The following is a 19,427-nucleotide window of genomic DNA, read 5'->3' on the forward strand; positions in this document are numbered from 1 at the left end:
TGACAGCGGGCTATATAAATAACTGACTTGACCTCCAGAGATTGCATCTCAACACTGTAACATCAAATCACAGGCTGTAGCAAAACTAGTTTTCTAATAAACATAACATTTACAAAGTATTGCTTTATATGGGATAAACAAATTTCTGTCTTTTGTTACAGATGGTGATGATTGTTGTTTGTGCTGTGTATTTGAAAATATGTTAAGAACTGTTAATTATTAATTCACCAGAGGGTTGATGTAGGTATCTGTGATACCACTGTTTTGGAGTGAGTGCAAATTTGCACTATTTACGTTCGTCCTTCAGTCCACCGAAATATATGATATGTGGTTTATCAACTGTGTGTGAAATTACTTCCCGCTGAGGTGCACTCCCACTTTTACTGAGTCAACAGCCTGTCAGAAGCATCTTTTGCTGACTTCTAAAATGTCAGTTTCTGAAGAATTTAACACAAGAGTCAGCTGTGGAATTTGTTATGTATTTTTGTTAGATAGACATTGGTTAGACACTTTATGTACTAGAAATGTTTAGTGTAGACACGATGTCTAGCTCAGGCTGTTAAATGCTTAGTCATTCTTATGGGGGACTCCAGGTTGTTCAGGTTCAAGGATAACTAGATAGAAAGTTGATGACTGTTAGAAGACAGGATGTTTAATATTATTATTATGACGTGTATAACTGTAGCCATAGCCATAATATTTTCTTATGTTTAATGTCATGACATGTCACTAGAGGTCGTGTTAGAATGTTTTTAGCTACATACCACATAATCAGCAGACAAATCACACATTGATTTTTCTTCATGTTTTGACTACTGCTCTGGCCAGCTGCAAAGCTGGCACCGGGAGACATCACGGTTTGGCGTTCCTGTGTAGAATGGGGTTAGCCCGAGGTGATATAATGTATAGGCCTGTTATGGTTCAGGGTCTTTCATCTTCCAGCTGCCTGCGTGCATGTTGGAGGTGCAAAAACTCCTGAGCATGTAATGTTAATTTTACCTGTGTTCATTGAATAAATCAGCACTGTTTTGAAGTTACTCGGACTGCTTCGTCTCTCAGAGTTAACGGTGAAAAGAATCGGGTCCAACAAATTGGATGGTGTTCCTGTTCTGACTTTGTATAAATTTATCAGAAGCTTTCTAAAAGGAGGCTATTGTGATAATTAAAAACCAGCAGACAAGGCTAAGAATTATGATTCAGAGACAATACAGGTGTTTTTAACATATAAAGATGCACAATCAGACCTTCTCTTCTGACTTATAGGAACACAAAAAAAATGTTCATTCAGGTTTTTACTGCATAAAAATTTTTATTGCTGATTTTTATCAAGATTTGCATTACTTTTACTAAAACGGTATTTGCCCTGCATCAAGTGCTGAATAAACCCGAAAGTCCCCAAGGCAACAAGCCACTACATTTATTTTTGCATTTATTTCGTTCGGAATAGTAGAAACTAACATTGTACTGGACACTTGCAATGTGTCCTGATGACAGTTGGCCCCAGAATGGTGCTATGTTTAATCAGTAATGTTTTTGAAGCCAAAGAACATTTATACTTTCAAATATAATTCAGAACTGTTTCATAAATTCTGTATTATACGCATTATTACATTAAATTCATATCAAGTTTACTAATCAGTCTTCTTAATACTGTTAAATTTATTGTTTTTGATTTCGTTGTCCAACACTCCTCAGTTACCCGTCCACAGCGTTCCTAGAACCTAAAATTGTTTTCTGGGTACTGGACTTTTTCTCCACTATATTTTTGACAGCTGTAATATATTGTACATTGTAAATTAATACTGCGGTGTGTGTCTGTGTTTATTGTCAAACTCCACAGAATAAGTTTTTCTAAGAAAACTGGTGACATTCACTGTTATTTGAACATTTTATCCTTGCAAACATTTTATTTTGAAACAGCGAAAGCGAGTGTGCTTTTCCGTTAGCTTGCTGTTATATGCGCTTATTTGTAGCTTTGGCGCTAGGTTGGCAGAAGGTTGTTTTTCTGATAGTCGGCCAGGGTTCCCAGTAGTTGCCCCTGAGCTCCGCCATTGCAGAGTTGGTTATTATAGCGGCACACCAGACGGCGTATAGGATCACAGGTTTGTTTTGATTAATATGATGAATATAAAAAGTTAAACGACAGCCAGCTATAACGTCATACTATCTGTCAGCCATGTTACTGTATATCAATCAACGATGCAGCTAGCCACAGTAACCGTGTTTATTTTTAGCAGCTAATCTGCGCTGACTGCCAAGTAACGGATGTAGAAACTGTGTATATGCTGGGGCCGAACACTTTTGATAGTACGGCGGTGTCAGCAGTGCTGATGTTAATGTAAATATGATATCAGTGGGCACCAGTTTTACAGTATGTTAGCTAGCGCATTAGCTGTTGATGTGAAAGCTAAGAGGTAGCTAGCGAGTTTTGATCTGGTCATATCCTCGGTGCAAAAATCAAGCCAAGGCCCCAGCCACCATTCTTAACAGTTGACGTTATTATGAATGTCATAAAATATAGATCCACAACAGCATTTTGGCAGCTGTCTTGGGGTTAATCTAAAATATTTCTAGCCAATATTATTGGTTCACTTTAAGCAGCGTTAGCAGTCTAGATTGGATCATGCTTCTTTAGCTTGCCCCGCAGCTAGGCTGCTAACAGAAGGCTGGAGTAACAAGTGAATTGCTTCAGGACACCCCTTAATGTGTCACATTGTATTTAGATTATGTTGCACAGGCCTGTGTTTAGTTGACTTTTCGGGCTTATGACAGCTGCTTAATTTCCAGGATTTTCAGTGTTTGTTGTTAAGGCGTATGTCAGTTAATAAGAAGGTGTTACTAAAACTGAGACCTTTACAAAATGTCAACACTGCACTGATCCGTTTATTTTTTGCTCTCAGATGGAACAGCAGGACCAGTCCTATATGTTTGCCAGTCTGACACAGCCTCACTCAGAACAGCTGCTGCAAGGCCTCCAGCTGTTGCGGCAGGATCATGAACTATGTGACATTGTCCTGCGTGTGGGTGATGCCAAGATACATGCCCACAAAGTAGTGCTGGCCAGCATCAGTCCTTACTTCAGGGCCATGTTCACGGGTAGTCTGTCAGAAAAGGAGACTTCAGAGGTGGAATTCCAGTGCATCGATGAGACCGCTTTGCAGGTATGCTTGGAACCAGCAGACATTAGCTAGACTCATTTTAATTGCTGTAACATGGCTTTTGTTAGCAACACTGTTTCTCTTCCAGGCAATCGTTGAGTATGCGTACACTGGCACAGTGTTTATTTCCCAGGGAACAGTGGAATCTCTGCTGCCGGCTGCCAACTTACTTCAGGTTAAGCTAGTACTTAAGGAGTGCTGCTCCTTCTTAGAGAGCCAGCTGGATGCTGGAAACTGTATAGGCATCTCCCGCTTTGCAGAAACGTATGGCTGTCATGACCTGTGCCTGGCTGCAACAAAGTTCATCTGTGAGAACTTTGAGGAAGTTTGTCAAACAGAGGAGTTTTTTGAACTGACTAGGGCTGAGTTGGATGAAATTGTGTCCAATGACTGTCTTAAGGTGGTCACAGAAGAGACTGTATTTTATGCCCTTGAATCTTGGATCAAATACGATGTAACTGAGAGGCAGCAGCATCTGGCTCAGCTGCTGCACTGTGTTCGCCTCCCACTTCTCAGCGTCAAATTCCTCACTCGCCTATATGAAGCCAACCACCTTATACGAGATGACCATGCATGCAAGCACCTGCTCAATGAGGCCCTCAAGTATCATTTTATGCCTGAACACCGGCTTTCCTATCAGACTGTACTGTCAGCGCGGCCCAGGTGTGCTCCAAAGGTGTTGCTTGCAGTAGGAGGCAAGGCTGGACTGTTTGCCACATTAGAAAGGTAATGATGGTTATGTCTAGATAATAATTTTAAGTACTATTAAAAATCCACTTTCCAGACTTCAGTATTTTCTATGCCTTCTTTATGTTCTGTATTTAAAAACAAGTTGTTTTATTGGATGCCATCTGTCTTCCTCTTGCAGCATGGAAATGTATTTCCCTCAGACAGATTCATGGATAGGACTGGCCCCACTCAGTGTGCCCCGATATGAGTTTGGAGTGGCAGTGCTGGACCACAAGGTGTATGTGGTGGGAGGCATCGCAACACACATGAGACAGGGCATTAGCTATCGTAGACACGAGAGCACGGTGGAGAGCTGGGACCCCGAAACCAACACCTGGTCCTCGGTGGAGCGTATGGCTGAATGCCGCAGCACCCTCGGGGTGGTGGTCCTGGCTGGAGAGCTCTACGCCCTGGGAGGCTATGATGGCCAGTACTACCTTCAGTCGGTGGAAAAATATGTCCCCAAGTTGAAGGAGTGGCAGGGGGGGGCACCCATGACGAAGTCCCGTAGCTGCTTTGCCACTGCTGTGCTGGATGGCATGGTGTATGCTATTGGAGGCTATGGCCCAGCCCATATGAACAGGTAATAATGGAGAATGGATATGTTCTGTCTGTTTAAATGTGTGTATATGGTACACCATACTACACAACATTAGGAATAGGCAATATTGAACAACTTGCATGCTAGTTAACAGATTAATGAACTTGGAAGTGTCAAATTGTGTGTGCCTCTATATATTATGAGGACCAGTTAGTTTTATGCAATTGGAGTAAGGGCATTTTGGTCAGTTATCACTTTGTCATACTCCTTCAAAGGGCTGTTTGAGAGGGATACGATTGGGTATTACGGTTAGGTTTAGATTACGTTGTGGATTGAGGTTAAGCATTCAGTTATGATGGGTAAGGTTAGGGTAACGGGCTAAGCAGTGAATTGTGTCAGTGTCTTCACAAAGATAGCTGTACAATGTGTGTAAATTGTCAATGGCACCATTATGCATACCCTGTGCAATTTTGAGTGCAGCAAGTTTAAAGGGTAAAGGTTAGTCACTGTATATTAGTCTGTAATTAACAAGGCATGAAATCTGGTGCAGTTCAGTTTCTATCTACATTATGAACCACTGCATCTCTTTTCATTCAACAGTAACCTCTACTTTTAAAGCTTCTCTGTAATGTGAAGGCTGCATAAAATCAAAACATGCCATTTGCTTTGGTCCTGCAGATGACATTTTGACTCTTTCAGACCTAACCTGGCTGCCTCTCATAATGTCTTGTTATTTAATAGAACTGGCAATGAAGTGAAGGATGTGAAGTGCTGCTGAGAACATGCCCAGGGGGCTGTTAATGAGTGAAGTGGAGTCAGAACAGGAGCGGTTGCTAAAGTTTCATCGAGAGGGTGCTCGATTACACCTCTGTTGCTGTGGATCTCTAGAGAACAGTGTGTCTGTTGCTTGTTTCCTTGACTCCCAAAACCCGTCAGGAGACTGTTGGATGGAGAACCTTTAGGGACTACTATCCACCCCCCCCCTTGTGGCTTATGTCCTCGTGTACTGCAAAACAATCCCAGATAGTCACTGTTCCAGTGACTGTCAGGGGGTTCATTCAACTCTAGTTGAACTCTAACACCACTGCCGTTGGTGGCCTCATTACTGGTTGCACTGCGCATGTGTATTTGTGTAAGTAAGGCTATTTTGGCCTTTTATAAAACAAAACAAAAAAAGAACAACCCATTCTCTGAGAATGAGGGCATTCTGACCAGTCCTTGCTTTTTGGCACACCTTCACAGGACTGTCTATTTTTAGAATAATGAGTTCAGGCGTTTAGGTGTATATAGGGTTAATGGGCCCACATAGAGGGCTTTACAAAAGAGTGAGTGAGTGAGTGAATGACCTTCTGAAGTCAACTTTGCTCTACTTGAAGTCTTTGGCAAAATATTGCTCCAATTAACAGTTAAATTAAATGTGCACGTGAAACTGGTTCCCTGCTCCTTACCACCTGTTAAGTGAGTGCACAGGTGCTTTTTGAACATCATAACCAATTAACTACAAATTGCATGTATATGACAAAACTGCTGACAATTTCCCAAAAAGCATGTAGCAAGCATTTATATTTTCCAGATATTGTTTTGATTTATGCCAGTGCACTATTTACAACACTGCATGACGTAGTGGTGGGTAGTCCTTCACAGCATTAAGCTGGGAGTACAGGAAGCTGTCAAGTCAGTTTACATAAATGCATTGATGACAAATGTTAAACTTAATGGTCAGCACAATTTTATTACCACATACAGTGCCTTGCGAAAGTTAAAAAACTGAATAATTGGGCGTGCAAAATTATTCAGCCCCTTTACTTTCAGTGCAGCAAACTCTCTCCAGAAGTTCAGTGAGGATCTCTGAATGATCCAATGTTGACCTAAATGACTAATGATGATAAATAGAATCCACCTGTGTGTAATCAAGTCTCCGTATAAATGCACCTGCACTGTGATAGTCTCAGAGGTCCGTTTAAAGCGCAGAGAGCATCATGAAGAACAAGGAACACACCAGGCAGGTCCGAGATACTGTTGTGGAGAAGTTTAAAGCCGGATTTGGATACAAAAAGATTTCCCAAGCTTTAAACATCCCAAGGAGCACTGTGCAAGCGATAATATTGAAATGGAAGGAGTATCAGACCACTGCAAATCTACCAAGACCTGGCCGTCCCTCTAAACTTTCAGCTCATACAAGGAGAAGACTGATCAGAGATGCAGCCAAGAGGCCCATGATCACTCTGGATGAACTGCAGAGATCTACAGCTGAGGTGGGAGACTCTGTCCATAGGACAACAATCAGTCGTATACTGCACAAATCTGGCCTTTATGGAAGAGTGGCAAGAAGAAAGCCATTTCTTAAAGATATCCATAAAAAGTGTCGTTTAAAGTTTGCCACAAGCCACCTGGGAGACACACCAAACATGTGGAAGAAGGTGCTCTGGTCAGATGAAACCAAAGTCGAACTTTTTGGCAACAATGCAAAATGTTATGTTTGGCGTAAAAGCAACACAGCTCATCACCCTGAACACACCATCCCCATTGTCAAACATGGTGGTGGCAGCATCATGGTTTGGGCCTGCTTTTCTTCAGCAGGGACAGGGAAGATGGTTAAAATTGATGGGAAGATGGATGGAGCCAAATACAGGACCATTTTGGAAGGAAACCTGATGGAGTCTGCAAAAGACCTGAGACTGGGATGGAGATTTGTCTTCCAACAAGACAATGATCCAAAACATAAAGCAAAATCTACAATGGAATGGTTCAAAACTAAACATATCCAGGTGTTAGAATGGCCAAGTCAAAGTCCAGACCTGAATCCACTCGAGAATCTGTGGAAAGAACTGAAAACTGCTGTTCACAAACGCTCTCTATCCAACCTCACTGAGCTCGAGCTGTTTTGCAAGGAGGAATGGGCAAAATTTAAGTCTCTTGATGTGCAAAACTGATAGAGACATACCCCAAGTGACTTACAGCTGTAATCGCAGCAAAAGGTGGCGCTACAAAGTATTAACTTAAGGGGGCTGAATAATTTTGCACGCCCAATTTTTCAGTTTTTTATTTGTTAAAAAAGTTTGAAATATCCAATAAATTTCGTTCCACTTCATGATTGTGTCCCACTTGTTGTTGATTCTTCACAAAAAATTACAGTTTTATATCTTTATGTCTGAAGCCTGAAATGTGGCAAAAGGTCGCAAAGTTCAAGGGGGCCGAATACTTTCGCAAGGCACTGTAGGTTTCTTGAGAGGCAAATGGCTCAATTACACATTGTAATGCAAGTGGGACACAGTTTTTTTTTTTTTTTTAAAGCATGTAGTGATGCAGGAACTGTTTTTTTAAAATGCTGGTTATTTTGTTGAATGATGTTTTGCAATCAAAATGCACATTTCAAAATTTAGGAACATTAAAAACAAATCTACCTGCACAGCTAGTTACCAGCAGTGTTGTTTGAGTGAACTGGCCCTTTTTTAAACTATCTGTATCTGGTCCACACAGTGTGGAGCAGTATGACCCCAGCAAGGATGCCTGGGAATTGGTAGCCCCCATGGCAGATAAGAGGATCAACTTTGGAGTAGGTGTTATGCTTGGTTTCATATTTGTCGTGGGTGGACACAACGGGGTGTCGCACTTGTCCAGCATTGAGAGGTATGATCCACATCAGAACCAGTGGACAGCCTGTCGGCCCATGAACGAACCACGCACCGGTGAGTTTTAGCTCTACTTGTAAAACCTGATTTTAATGAAACTCTCTGTTTGTAGGATTCTTGGAAGGTAGTTTTTTAACCTGTTGTAATGAATACATCCAGATGGTGGTGATCGATCCCTGTAATTGGCCACATGTGACTGTTCTCATTATTTTGCAGGTGTGGGCTCTGCTATCGTGGACAACTACCTCTATGTGGTGGGAGGTCACTCGGGGTCATCCTATCTGAACACTGTCCAGCGCTATGACCCCATCTCAGACAGCTGGTTGGACTCAAGTGGCATGATGTACTGCCGTTGTAACTTTGGTCTGACTGCCCTTTGACCCATGGCCCAGCCAGCTAGGACCCAGTAGGAAAACTTGAACATGACTTCTTTTCTGTTGTCTTTTTCTCCTTTCCCACATTCATCCTCCAGGTGCAAAGGAGCTCTGCACACCAACATAGACATCAGAGGAGGAGGCTAGAGGGGGATGGATGTGCCGGGCTAGCTGGCTGGTTATAGGGGGACCTCAGACATGGCTTTAGAGATTTGTGCAGATAAGAAATAGAAAATGGTTGGACGACAGCTGTCATTGGTGTAAGAAGGTGACCACTGGATTCTGAGCCATTTCCCAGAGGATTGTGTGAGAAATCTTATCACTTTTGTTTCAAAATTTTATTATGTTAGCAGTCTTTTGTTTTCCTCCATGCAGTTAATTATGTTTAACACAAAGTTTTTTAGTTCCTCTGCTGCAATCGGAACTATGTCTTCAGATTTTGTGGAACACTGCAGGTTGGTTGTGTATTTGTGTGAATATGTGGTTGCTGGCCATGTAGCGTGTGTGTCTGGGTACATGCATGTCAGATAGGTTTGTTTAGTTTTGTTATGTGTGTGCATGCAGAACCGGTCCTCAGGCTCAGCAACAGAGGAATCTGCATCAAAATCAGTGCTTCACAAAAAGAGAAAAGTTAGATTCTTTATACTTTCTCAGAAAGGGCTGCCTTTTTCTCTCTTGTAAATACCTTAAATTAAATATATAGCTATAAATATATCCTCTAGTGCATTGTCTGTAAATGTTTTTCTGCACTGGATCACTACTGTGTGTGTGCATGTGTATGTAGTTTGATCCCTACGGTCAACATAGTGGTGAATGATGAATTCTCCCGAGAGGGTTTGCCACCCCATGTTCTTGGTTCTGTTACACCTTAAGTCGGGACACGCGCTCACTACTCTTCACAATAGCTGAACTCAACGTTGGCCCTCATTTCACCCTTTGGTCTGTACACAATACCATCTGGTGCTATATTTAGAATTCAGGATTCAGCAGTTTGTGTTGCTGCACACAAGTAGTTCAACTTTTATCCAGCCTCTGCCCCACTATTGTGGTAGATGTTAATCATTTGATTTATATTCATTAAAATGCATACATTAAAAATGCCCCCACCAACCATGCAATAAAGTAAAGTGTAGTTTGATAACCACAAACTTCTGTCCTCATAATTTCATAAGTCTAAAAATAGTCAGTTCCCTCCTATTTCAGGTATATCTTTAACATCTCCCTTCTTTCACATTGGCCACAGGATATGAGCCTGCTCTGCCATTGTCTCGATGCCTATTACCAGTACAGTGTCAGTCTCTTAGCTATGAGCAAGACTTTTCCTGACTGACACCTGCGCTTTGAGCTCTGCCACCTAACGTGATCCTCATGTGGCTCAGATTTGAGGTCATTTGTACCCAGCTTCATGTATAGTGCCAAAACGTGGCAGTTTTTTTGCATCTTTATCATGTGTAGTACTAGAATCCACTTTCCTTGTGTGTCACTGTCGAAAAGCACTGTTCATATCCTTAGTGGTACTCTTTTAGCATTACGTCTTTCCATACTCTCACATGAAAATGGATGATAAAGCACTAAGGGCTGTGCTAGCCAACTCAGACCAAGGTGCCAGTGTCACCGGTCCTGTGTCCTGGGAGAGAAACTGACAATGCTCCGCTCACTTCAGACTGGGTGAGAGCATCACTTGCTGCAACCTTGGGCTCGATTGATGGACAGGTCAAGCAATGCACAGCAACAGAGGGTGCAGTAGACTAGAAAAGGCTGGTGCGATGTCTCTCGTGTAATCACTGTTCATGTTAAAGTCTAGTTTGAATTGCTTTGTGCACTTATGTTTGCACACTTTAACCAAGCTCTGCATTGCACTTACCAAACAAATATTGTAATTTGTACATATGTTTTAATTTAAGCTAATGGCATTTAGATAATGCAATAAGACTTTTGTTCCCTCTGTGAATGAGTGTTTTGTGTGTAAAAGGCCAAGGCATCTCACATTGCTGTGAAAGAACCCATAGGGTGTGGCTGTTGATTCACATCTTTGGTTGATATTGTGGCTGTTGATTCACATCTTTGGTTGATATTGTGGCTGTCTAATGAATGGTACCACCTCCACCCAGACATCTTGTGTGTGTGTGTGTGTGTGTGTGTGCGTGCGCGCGTGCGTGTGCGTGCGTGCTGGTTCATTTTTATAAGGCTTGTGTTTATTTAGGCAGATTCAAACGGATTCCTTACAATCTATCGAGTAGTGTCCATATTGGAGGTATATACCTTGTCATTTTTGGCCACATATACAGATGTTGTAAACACTAGAGAAGATTTATGCTCTTCCGCTTTTCCCTTGTGCTCAAACCTTCAATGCATTAGATGAGAATTTAATGACATTTGCCTTGGTTATGGATCAGGTTATTTCACTGGTGAGACTTTTTGTTTATAGATTGTTTGCATTACCATAGAGAATACCCTTTTCTTTTTTTTGAATGACTAATGCATAAGCTGCCTGTTTTGTAATTCTGCAAATATGTATTATTTTAGAAAGATGTGAATGACTTTGTATTTATAATTTCTTATGTTCTGTAACCTGACATTTTTTGTCTATTATAATAGATCTTAGCCACTTTCGCACAAACCACGCAGGCATAATTAGATGCTGTTGCCATTGTAACAGAGTCTGTTATGTACAATGTCATGATTTCTAAGGTGTATACTACTTTACTGGATTTGAGAGAGAGGCTCGTGAAAATCTGCAAAAAGAAAGGAACCTGCATTTATACACGTTTTTATTATGGCCTAACCAGTGTCTCATCTTTTCCACCACTCTCACCAAAGTGCTTGTACAAAGAAAGCAGAAAGACGACTAACCCCCAGCTATGAAACGGACTGCCACTCTGATGTTTGTGTCTGAAAGAAATATCCTTTGAAACTGATGTCAAAGTTTGCCAAATGACCACTCTGCTTCTTTTACATGTCCCATTGTGTGTCTGGAGTAAGGTGATGAGCTTGAATTTTTATATCCTGTGCATTAATACTGGAAGGACAAGATAACCTTATGTGTAGAAACAGTAGCTTTCCAAATTTTGTTTTGATGACATTTTACATACATTTTCGTCACTTTGTGTGGTGCAATTGTACCCAGTTTAAAATAAACGCCTGCCTTAAAAGGTCTGTCTGCTCTAATGTGGCTCGTTATACTGAACATGCAACAAAATAAAATCCATGCACTTATTTCACAATATTTATTTGAAATTTAAAGACGGTATCTGTGTAGACGGCAGCCATTGAAATCTAATCTTGACCAAAGATTTAAGCTCAGCAGCTTTTATATTTTTAAACTTACTTGGCAGAGGCACTGTGTGATACCAGTAATTCTTTGAGGTTAAAAACATAAAACTATAAAATTATATGTTTCCTGTGTTGGAGACTTGAGTGTGTACCGAGTTGAAACAAAGGGGGGAAAAAAATCTTTTATTTTAACCCACACATCCTAGTAAAGGTTTGCCTTCAAATTAGACACCTTAAGACAGAACAAGACATTAACCTGGCGTGAACCTTGACCTTGCTTTCTAATTTTAAACTCAGACCACAGTGTAAATAAAAAAGCACCAGATTCATCTTATGAAAGGGCTGATATGCACACATTTAAACAGACACTAACAAAACTACACCTCTAAATATGATGGAATTGTGGGATATAGTCACTGCCCTCCCCTGTCAAAGGGTCCATAATAGAACATGGATTTGACAATCACATCATAGTTTTAAAATAATACCAGTCTCCTCTGTGTAGCAGGAAATTTCACACTGTGCATAGCCTATTGTTGTGTATGCACATCAACCCTGAACTATTATAGTCCATTATAATCTTGGATTCCAAGAATGCCCAAACAAGAAGTCATTTTAATTTTGCACATTAAGCTTTCGGGTGAAATGGCACGTGTCATTGTGCAGGCATATAGCTGGAAGAGGAAGCAATTGACAGGAATGAATTAAAAATCCTGATGATGCAGTAAGCAGAGAGATGAGATTACAGTGACGTAACACAATCCATGGGGTCAAGACAAAATAATCACAGGAATGGTGGATTGATGCTCTCACTCTTGTGCTTGGTGCAACCACTGCTCATCGTCTGCATGTCCACGTGAAAGAAAGAGGGTTCACTTGTCGGAGGTGCGGACATACACCAGAGAGGACAGCAGTAGGAGTTCTGGTGGCTTGTGTAACAGGATCAGATTGTCACTCCTCAGACCATCGTAGTGCATCCAGCAGCCGTCTATCTGGAAGGCTGCAGAGTAGTGATGCTCCTCCTTGTTGAAGAGTGTGGCGCCCTCTAGTAAGTACCTGTGGACAACAGAGTTTGAAAGACTTTGCTTAATACTATCTAGAAGACCACATTCTTTTTGGTCTGCATAATAGGCTTATTCATTTAAAAAAAATCATTGGTACTTGTGAATTGAAAAATTTTACCAAAAAAACATGGCACAATGTGAACAAATCTGACATCACTCCTGCCGGTGCAAAGCCTGCAGCAAGAGACTTGCACATTTTTATAGCAGTTTGAGCTTTAATAAGCCAGATTTTCCACCTCATGTTATTCAACTGAGTCATATTTCTAAAGCTAGCTTTCCTTTACTGGTGTGAAGAAAGTCACCCCGCTTAGACAACACAGTTTTTCCTGAAATACAGGCTCAATGTTTTGTAGCTCTACATAGGTTGTTTCTGGCTTATTATTGATCATACTGGATGATGGTGACATCAAACTATGTATATACTTTAAGGCCATCAGAACCTCAGCATATCTCTGCCATGATGTACATAAAATTATTTGCTAGTTATTGGCCATTAGTCTTAAAAACATTTTGGCCACCCTTTTATTTATGGCTTAAGTTGTTTTTATATTGCTGCTTAAATGCTTGAAATATGGTCCTGTGCCAAAGCCATAATACTGCAGGTCAGTGCAGTGGGAATCTGACTGCGGCTTGCGCCACAGTGTGGCTAAAGAATGGAACTGTATACCTGTGTTGGCAGAGGGCCAGGTGGTAAGGGACATAGGACAAATCTTCTGACTTCCACTGCTGCATGTTGAGAATGACAAATGGTGGTGGTCCATGGCAGAAAACCCTCTGAGAGAACTCCCTTAGCCCATCACACCTGTTACAAAAGAGGGAAAGTTTGTCAAAGAGGTGGAGCAAGACTGAACTGACTTAGAAAATGATGAACATGCTCCCTGTGTCTTACCCCAGTTCTGAGCAGAGCAGGATCTTGGGGCAGAAAAACTCGTCCACAGCTGACTGAATGGGGTCTTTGTGAGGCAACTCGTGAGGAGGGCTGGAGGAAGAGTGAGTGAAATTCTAAGAAATGGAAACTGTGTTAACCATCCAGCAACACTCCATTCATTAAGGCTTAACCTACTTTGTGATAGGAAAATATGATGCCTTCACAGACATACTGTAGATGAAGATGGTTATGCATGCATCCTTTTATTCTACCTCATTTAAGCAGGTGGAGATTATTGGTAAACCCCAGTTCCATTTACTGCATCACTATTTCCCTCACTTGCATATTTTCCTTGCATCTTAGTCCCACCCACAAAAGATGTGAGAAAAAGATGCAAGAGAAAATACGAGGAGAGAGAGAAGATGAGGAAACATGTTTTTAGAGACAGAAGTCCTTTCCTCTGACCCTTTATCTGAAGCATCCAATCATCAATTAATTTCCAGTACAGGGGTGTGTCAGTCCATAAAAGACTTTTGAAAAGGTTACACTTGTGTATCACATCTGCTCCAGCAGCCTCCTCGCTCCTTAGTGTAGGATTAAGTGCATTGGGACCAAAAACTTTAGCGCCCTACATGACAGCCACTGGCTCCACTGACATAACTGATCTTATTGTTAGAATATTCTATGACAATTACAGAAATTTTGTAGCACTTTATTATTTTAAAATGTAACTTTATTTAGCTTCACTCAACTTCTGTCTCACTCACAGCAGTGTGCCTTCAGCCTTTTAACACAGAGGTGATTTATGTTGTTCTAAGAGCGAGCATCTAGATTTATAGCCTATACAAATAATCAAAAATTCCTAAGTTCCCTGGCTCGGAACATCAGGTATTTTACTTTCAGAGTATAAATCAGTGTTTATCATTATAAGCTTTCTTACTCACTAACTGACAGCTACATGTTTTGAGCTGAGAGGGCATATGTACACACACACTATCTGTTCTGTCATGAATTATGTCAGTGTGGCTCACATTTTTTTGTTTGGATGAACCGTAAGTGTCCTTCTACTTATATAGGTGGCACAGCAGTGTGGTGGTTAACGCTGCTGCGTCACAGCAAGGAGGTTCCAGTTTCAAGCCCAGGCTCACCCAGTGCCTTTCTGTACATGTTCTCTCCAGGTACTTCGGCTTCTTCCCAAAGGCTTAGGTTGATTAGTGACTCTAAATTGCCCCTAGGAGTGAGTGGGTGTGGTTGTTTGTCTACATGTCAGCCCTGTGATAGACTGGTACCTGTCCAGGGTGTACCCCGCCTCTTACCCGATGTCAGCTGAGATAGGCTCCAGCACCCCCGTGACCGTATTCAGGAGTAGGCGGTATAGATAATGGATGGATTACACACACAGCAGTGTGAGCAAATGAACCACACGGTCAGATAATAAGCAGCAGCCAGCAAGTTAATGATGCTATAGTGGGTGTAAATTCCCTCCTGCACTCTTGTCTGTAGTCTTCTCTTCTGTAATGTCCTCAACAGCAGAAACAGACTATTAAAAGTAGACTGGGCATCTGTTATAAATTAATCTTTTCCTTCTCCTCCAGTTGGTGGCACCCTAGTCGACTGCCTAGCTTGTCTGTGCTTTAAAAATGGCCCTGCAGACAAGATGGCGGAGATATCAGTCAGGAGTTGTGCGCCTCGGCATGTTTACGGTTGGAAGAAGGGTTAGGAATTTTTTTTAAACCTTAACTGTAACCCAAATTCCAGAAAACACTGATGACTTCTGGGCGAGGTTGAGAGTACACAAATCTTGGTCACAATCCGCTGTCTTATCTGCAGTTAGGTCCCTCTCTCTGCATACCTGATGTTGATCGTGGTCTTGATGAAATCCTGGAAGCGAGCTGGACAGTTCCAGTTAGTGCACAGGCTCTCCTGCATGGTAGACATGAGGTTCTCCAGGTTCTCTGTGAAGTTTTCATGCTCATTGCCAAACAGGTCAATTTCCAGTGCTGCTTGGTGGATCTGTGAGCGGTACTGTCTCTTAGACATCCTGTCCCAGATCCACAGCATCTTGACTGTGGTGTAATCACAGGAGTCCATAAGGTAGAGGAAGTACTCCACAAACTGCTTGCCCAGGAAGACGGCTAGCTCTCTGGAAAAGCCTTGATTGTCCCGTAGGATCACATACAGGATCACGAGAAAGCCATCGATGGTGCAGGTGTTTTTTAGGTTGATTTTGACATACAGAGGGATGCATGATATAGCTTTCCGTCCTGCTTTGATGGTAAACACGCCACCCCAAGGGAGCACAGGCCTCCAGAAGGAACGGTCCTCTTCATCATTGTTGTTAATGGAGGCACGAATTTCCTCAAACAGTGTCTTAGACCTGAGGAGATATACCATTACACGTGTCAGTTTCAGTGTGGGTGAGGTTTAGTTGTGTTTAGGTTTGTTGGACTGATGTATCTGAACTTGTTTGAACTGGACTGAGAGATAGCCCGCTAAGGTCAACAGGCTAAGCAACAGCTACTCTGACGTTAGAGCTACAATGTATAACTTGTTCAGATATTTGTGTTATAGAAATCTGCTCCAAAAACTGGAGACTCAATGAACAGCAGTGCAGAGATATTAGCTTCTAAAAGGTTTTGAGCAGGACTGACCTCTCTAAGTAATCAGAGATGTTCAGTTATTTCTGCTTGATCAGTACGTTTCGTTGCATTCTCATTTATTGCAATTTCATAATGACAACTATCTGAAGAGCTGGGCAGAGTGTGGTGGAGCATAGCAGATCATAGCAGAGCACAGTGGAGCAGGGAGAGGGAGTGCTGGGCGGACTGACTTGATGTGAATGAATGAATGTCACTTTCGGCTTTTCCCGTTAGGGGTCGACACAGACTTCATGTTAAATACTGTAGGTTTAAGTTAGCTAGCTCACAATAACAAAACAAGCCACAAATTGACAAATAACGACTCGCTGTCCCCAGGGAAAACACACAGTCCCAAACACAACTAATTACAGCTGCTAAACAACTTACCTTTCGAAATGGAGACTGTTATGCGAGTTTGAAATTCGCGTTTGGAGGTCTTCAGTGCCGTTCAAAACACAGAATCTACTATCCATACTTTTCTGAATTTCCTCATGTCTTACTTCGAAAGCCAGATAAATGTAATATTTTCTAGCACTCAATGAATATCAAAACGTTGACACGGTTGCAAAGGCCCTACCAACATTGAGTAAACAACAACTTGGGCCCTTACAAATACTGCTGTGAGCTTTTTTCGGCAAACATTCTAACGTTATGCTGCATTCGAGGCACTTTGGAAATGTCCAAGTTGAAAATTCTGAATTCCGAGCTCAGCGCTTTCGAACAGTCAAGAAACCAAACGTAAACAATTAACATGGCCGACCTCAAGAAACTCGTCTAATCTACTTGACATGGAAGTAGGTAAAACAGCTTATTGCTGTAATAACATTCTTCTTCTTCTTTATTTATTTAATGACGGGTGACTTCCAACGTTAACGTTACCGCCACCTACAGTGGAGCAGAATAATATAGGCTACAGTAGATTCAGGAAGTATTCAGACCCGTTCCAGTTTTCCACATTTATGTTTCAGGCTCATCTTAAAAATATTAATATACATTTTCCCCTCAATCTACACACAATACTTCACAATTACAAAGCAAAAACAGGTTTGAGTGTGTAAGATTTGAATCTTATAGGCTTCAGTTCCTTTATAAGCTTTAATTACTTTTGATAACTTCAGTTTCTTTAGTTACCTGTCATAACTTTATTATCCCTTTAGTTACTTTTCATACCTGTATTTGCCTTGTTTATATATATATATTAAAACTCAGGTTCTCATACCCCCTCCCTGCATGGTGCCCCGGGGGGTACATCTGTTCTCCCCATTGATAGATGAATCTAACAAATAAAGACCTGGTAATGATGCAGTTTGTAATGTTATATAGTGAATAAAACAAATGGTACATAGAAAGTATAGTAGTGATTTGTATATTAAATAGAGTTGAGCTGATATTTTGTTTCAAATGAGAAGAGTGAGAAGGCAACAGACGCCCTTGAGTTAGGTCTGAGTAATTCCAGAGGTGTGAAACAGCTATTTAAAAAGACATAACCATTATTATGTAGTGTGAGATGAATAAAACAAAATGCACATACAGCTAAAACAGAGTAGTAATTTGAGGGCAAAGTCATGTAAAAACCTGAGCTGTTCATGTTTCACACGTTTACCACATCCAATGCTTTCACATAACTGTTAAACTTGTCAGGCCAGTTTTTCCATTTAACGAGTACATGTGGGACCCCTCCTATCGTGCGTTTAACTCAAAATCTTTTCCACATGAAATGCTTTGTCTTTGGAAATTATAACTTTCTGCAGTTCTGATTCATAAAAGGATCCTTCCACTGGCTCGTTATCGTAATCACAAATTTTGTAGACAGGCGGTATCCTAGAAACGCACTCTGTTATTTTAAATAGCTCATCAGTGTATCCCTGAGTGTACTTTTTGTCAAAAACTCCTTTTAATTTAGAGATCCTGACCACATCTCCAACCTTAAAATTCATCTTTAACGCTGTTTTAAAACGAAGAGGGAACGAATCATACAGATTCTTAAAAACGTGCAGGGCATTTTCAGAATTCACCTGCGCTGGGGTCATTTTGATGCTGGAATGATAGGTGTGATTGTAACTTTGTACACTTTGTTGCAGCACATCCAAATACCTGAGGGTGTTTTTACCTGTAAAGTATCTGTATATTTTCTGCTTTAAAGTTTTGTTGTATCGTTCAATGACTGAAGCCTTGACCTCACTGGCCGTGCTAAAGTGCTCTATATTGTTTTTTTTCCATCAAAGCCTTAAACAGCTTGTTGTAAAATTCTGTTTTGATTTGATTTGATTTGATTTATTCTTTCAAGCATGTAAAGACAGTTGATATGACAACACACATAATTTTACACATAATCCAATATCAATTTGCTTATACCTAGTACATGCTTGAATGGAGTAGGAAGAAGTCAGACTTATCCAGTCCTACCCCATGACATCATCTTTTAGGGAATTATTGGGACATCCTGATAGTAAAGAGTTACAGTAGTCCAGCCTGGAAGTAAGAAATGCATGGACCAGTTTTTCAGCATCACTTTGAGACAGGATGCTCCTGATTTTTGCAATATTGCGCAGGTGAAAGAAGGCAGTTCTAGAGACCTGGTTTATGTGTGATTTAAAGGACATATCCTGGTCAAAAATGACTCCAAGGTTCCTCACAGTATTACTGGAGGCGAGAGCTATGTCGTCTAAAGTAACTATATGATTAGATAGCAGATTTCTAACATTTTCAGGCCCAAGCACAATTACTTCAGTTTTGTCAGGGTTTAGAAGTAAGAAGTTGCAGGTCATCCAGGCTTATGTGATGCTTAGCTTATGCAACGTTTTGCCTTGTTTGCTTTTATGTTAAGAGGGTTACCTAGTATTATGTTCCCTATTTATTGTATTGTTTCAAATAGGGTTTAGTCAATTTTATGGTGTGAACAGCATGTGAATGGTTTTATGCACAAGGAGGCAAGGCCCTCTTGTATTTGGTTGATGCATGATTAATTGATTTGTGGTGTTTATTTAATGGTGCCTTTTAACCTGTTGACTCTGACCATTTTATTCCTGTTCTGCACTGTATTTATTGAGTGGGGGGAAACTTCTTATAGGTAGCATTTTAGCTTCTGGGGTTAGGTTTCTTAAAACATTTTCATTGTTAAATTATACTTTGACTCAAATAAAGTTTTA

General features: G+C 41.0%; 2 protein-coding genes across 2 annotated transcripts; one reads left to right on the top strand and one right to left on the bottom strand.

Moving 5' to 3' along the window:
• The first annotated feature begins 1,926 nt into the window (after window positions 1-1,926).
• klhl28 (kelch like family member 28) lies at window positions 1,927-11,178 on the top strand. The gene is made up of 6 exons (XM_020614513.1): window positions 1,927-2,102; window positions 2,901-3,161; window positions 3,247-3,884; window positions 4,027-4,470; window positions 7,909-8,117; window positions 8,277-11,178. The coding sequence occupies exons 2-6, from the start codon at window positions 2,901-2,903 to the stop codon at window positions 8,438-8,440; spliced, it is 1,716 nt and encodes a 571-aa protein (XP_020470169.1). The 5' UTR covers window positions 1,927-2,102; the 3' UTR covers window positions 8,441-11,178.
• A 628-nt stretch (window positions 11,179-11,806) lies between these two features.
• dorip1 (dopamine receptor interacting protein 1) lies at window positions 11,807-17,156 on the bottom strand. Its single transcript, XM_020614515.1, has 5 exons — window positions 16,666-17,156; window positions 15,492-16,016; window positions 13,661-13,750; window positions 13,439-13,573; window positions 11,807-12,763 (listed from the first exon to the last, which is right to left on the bottom strand). Exons 1-5 carry the CDS (start codon window positions 16,749-16,751, stop codon window positions 12,580-12,582), a joined length of 1,020 nt encoding a protein of 339 aa, XP_020470171.1. The 5' UTR covers window positions 16,752-17,156; the 3' UTR covers window positions 11,807-12,579.
• Window positions 17,157-19,427: the final 2,271 nt, after the last annotated feature.

Source organism: Monopterus albus, unplaced genomic scaffold (genome assembly GCF_001952655.1).
Source record: "Monopterus albus unplaced genomic scaffold, M_albus_1.0 scaffold147.1, whole genome shotgun sequence".
Lineage (NCBI taxonomy): Eukaryota > Metazoa > Chordata > Actinopteri > Synbranchiformes > Synbranchidae > Monopterus > Monopterus albus.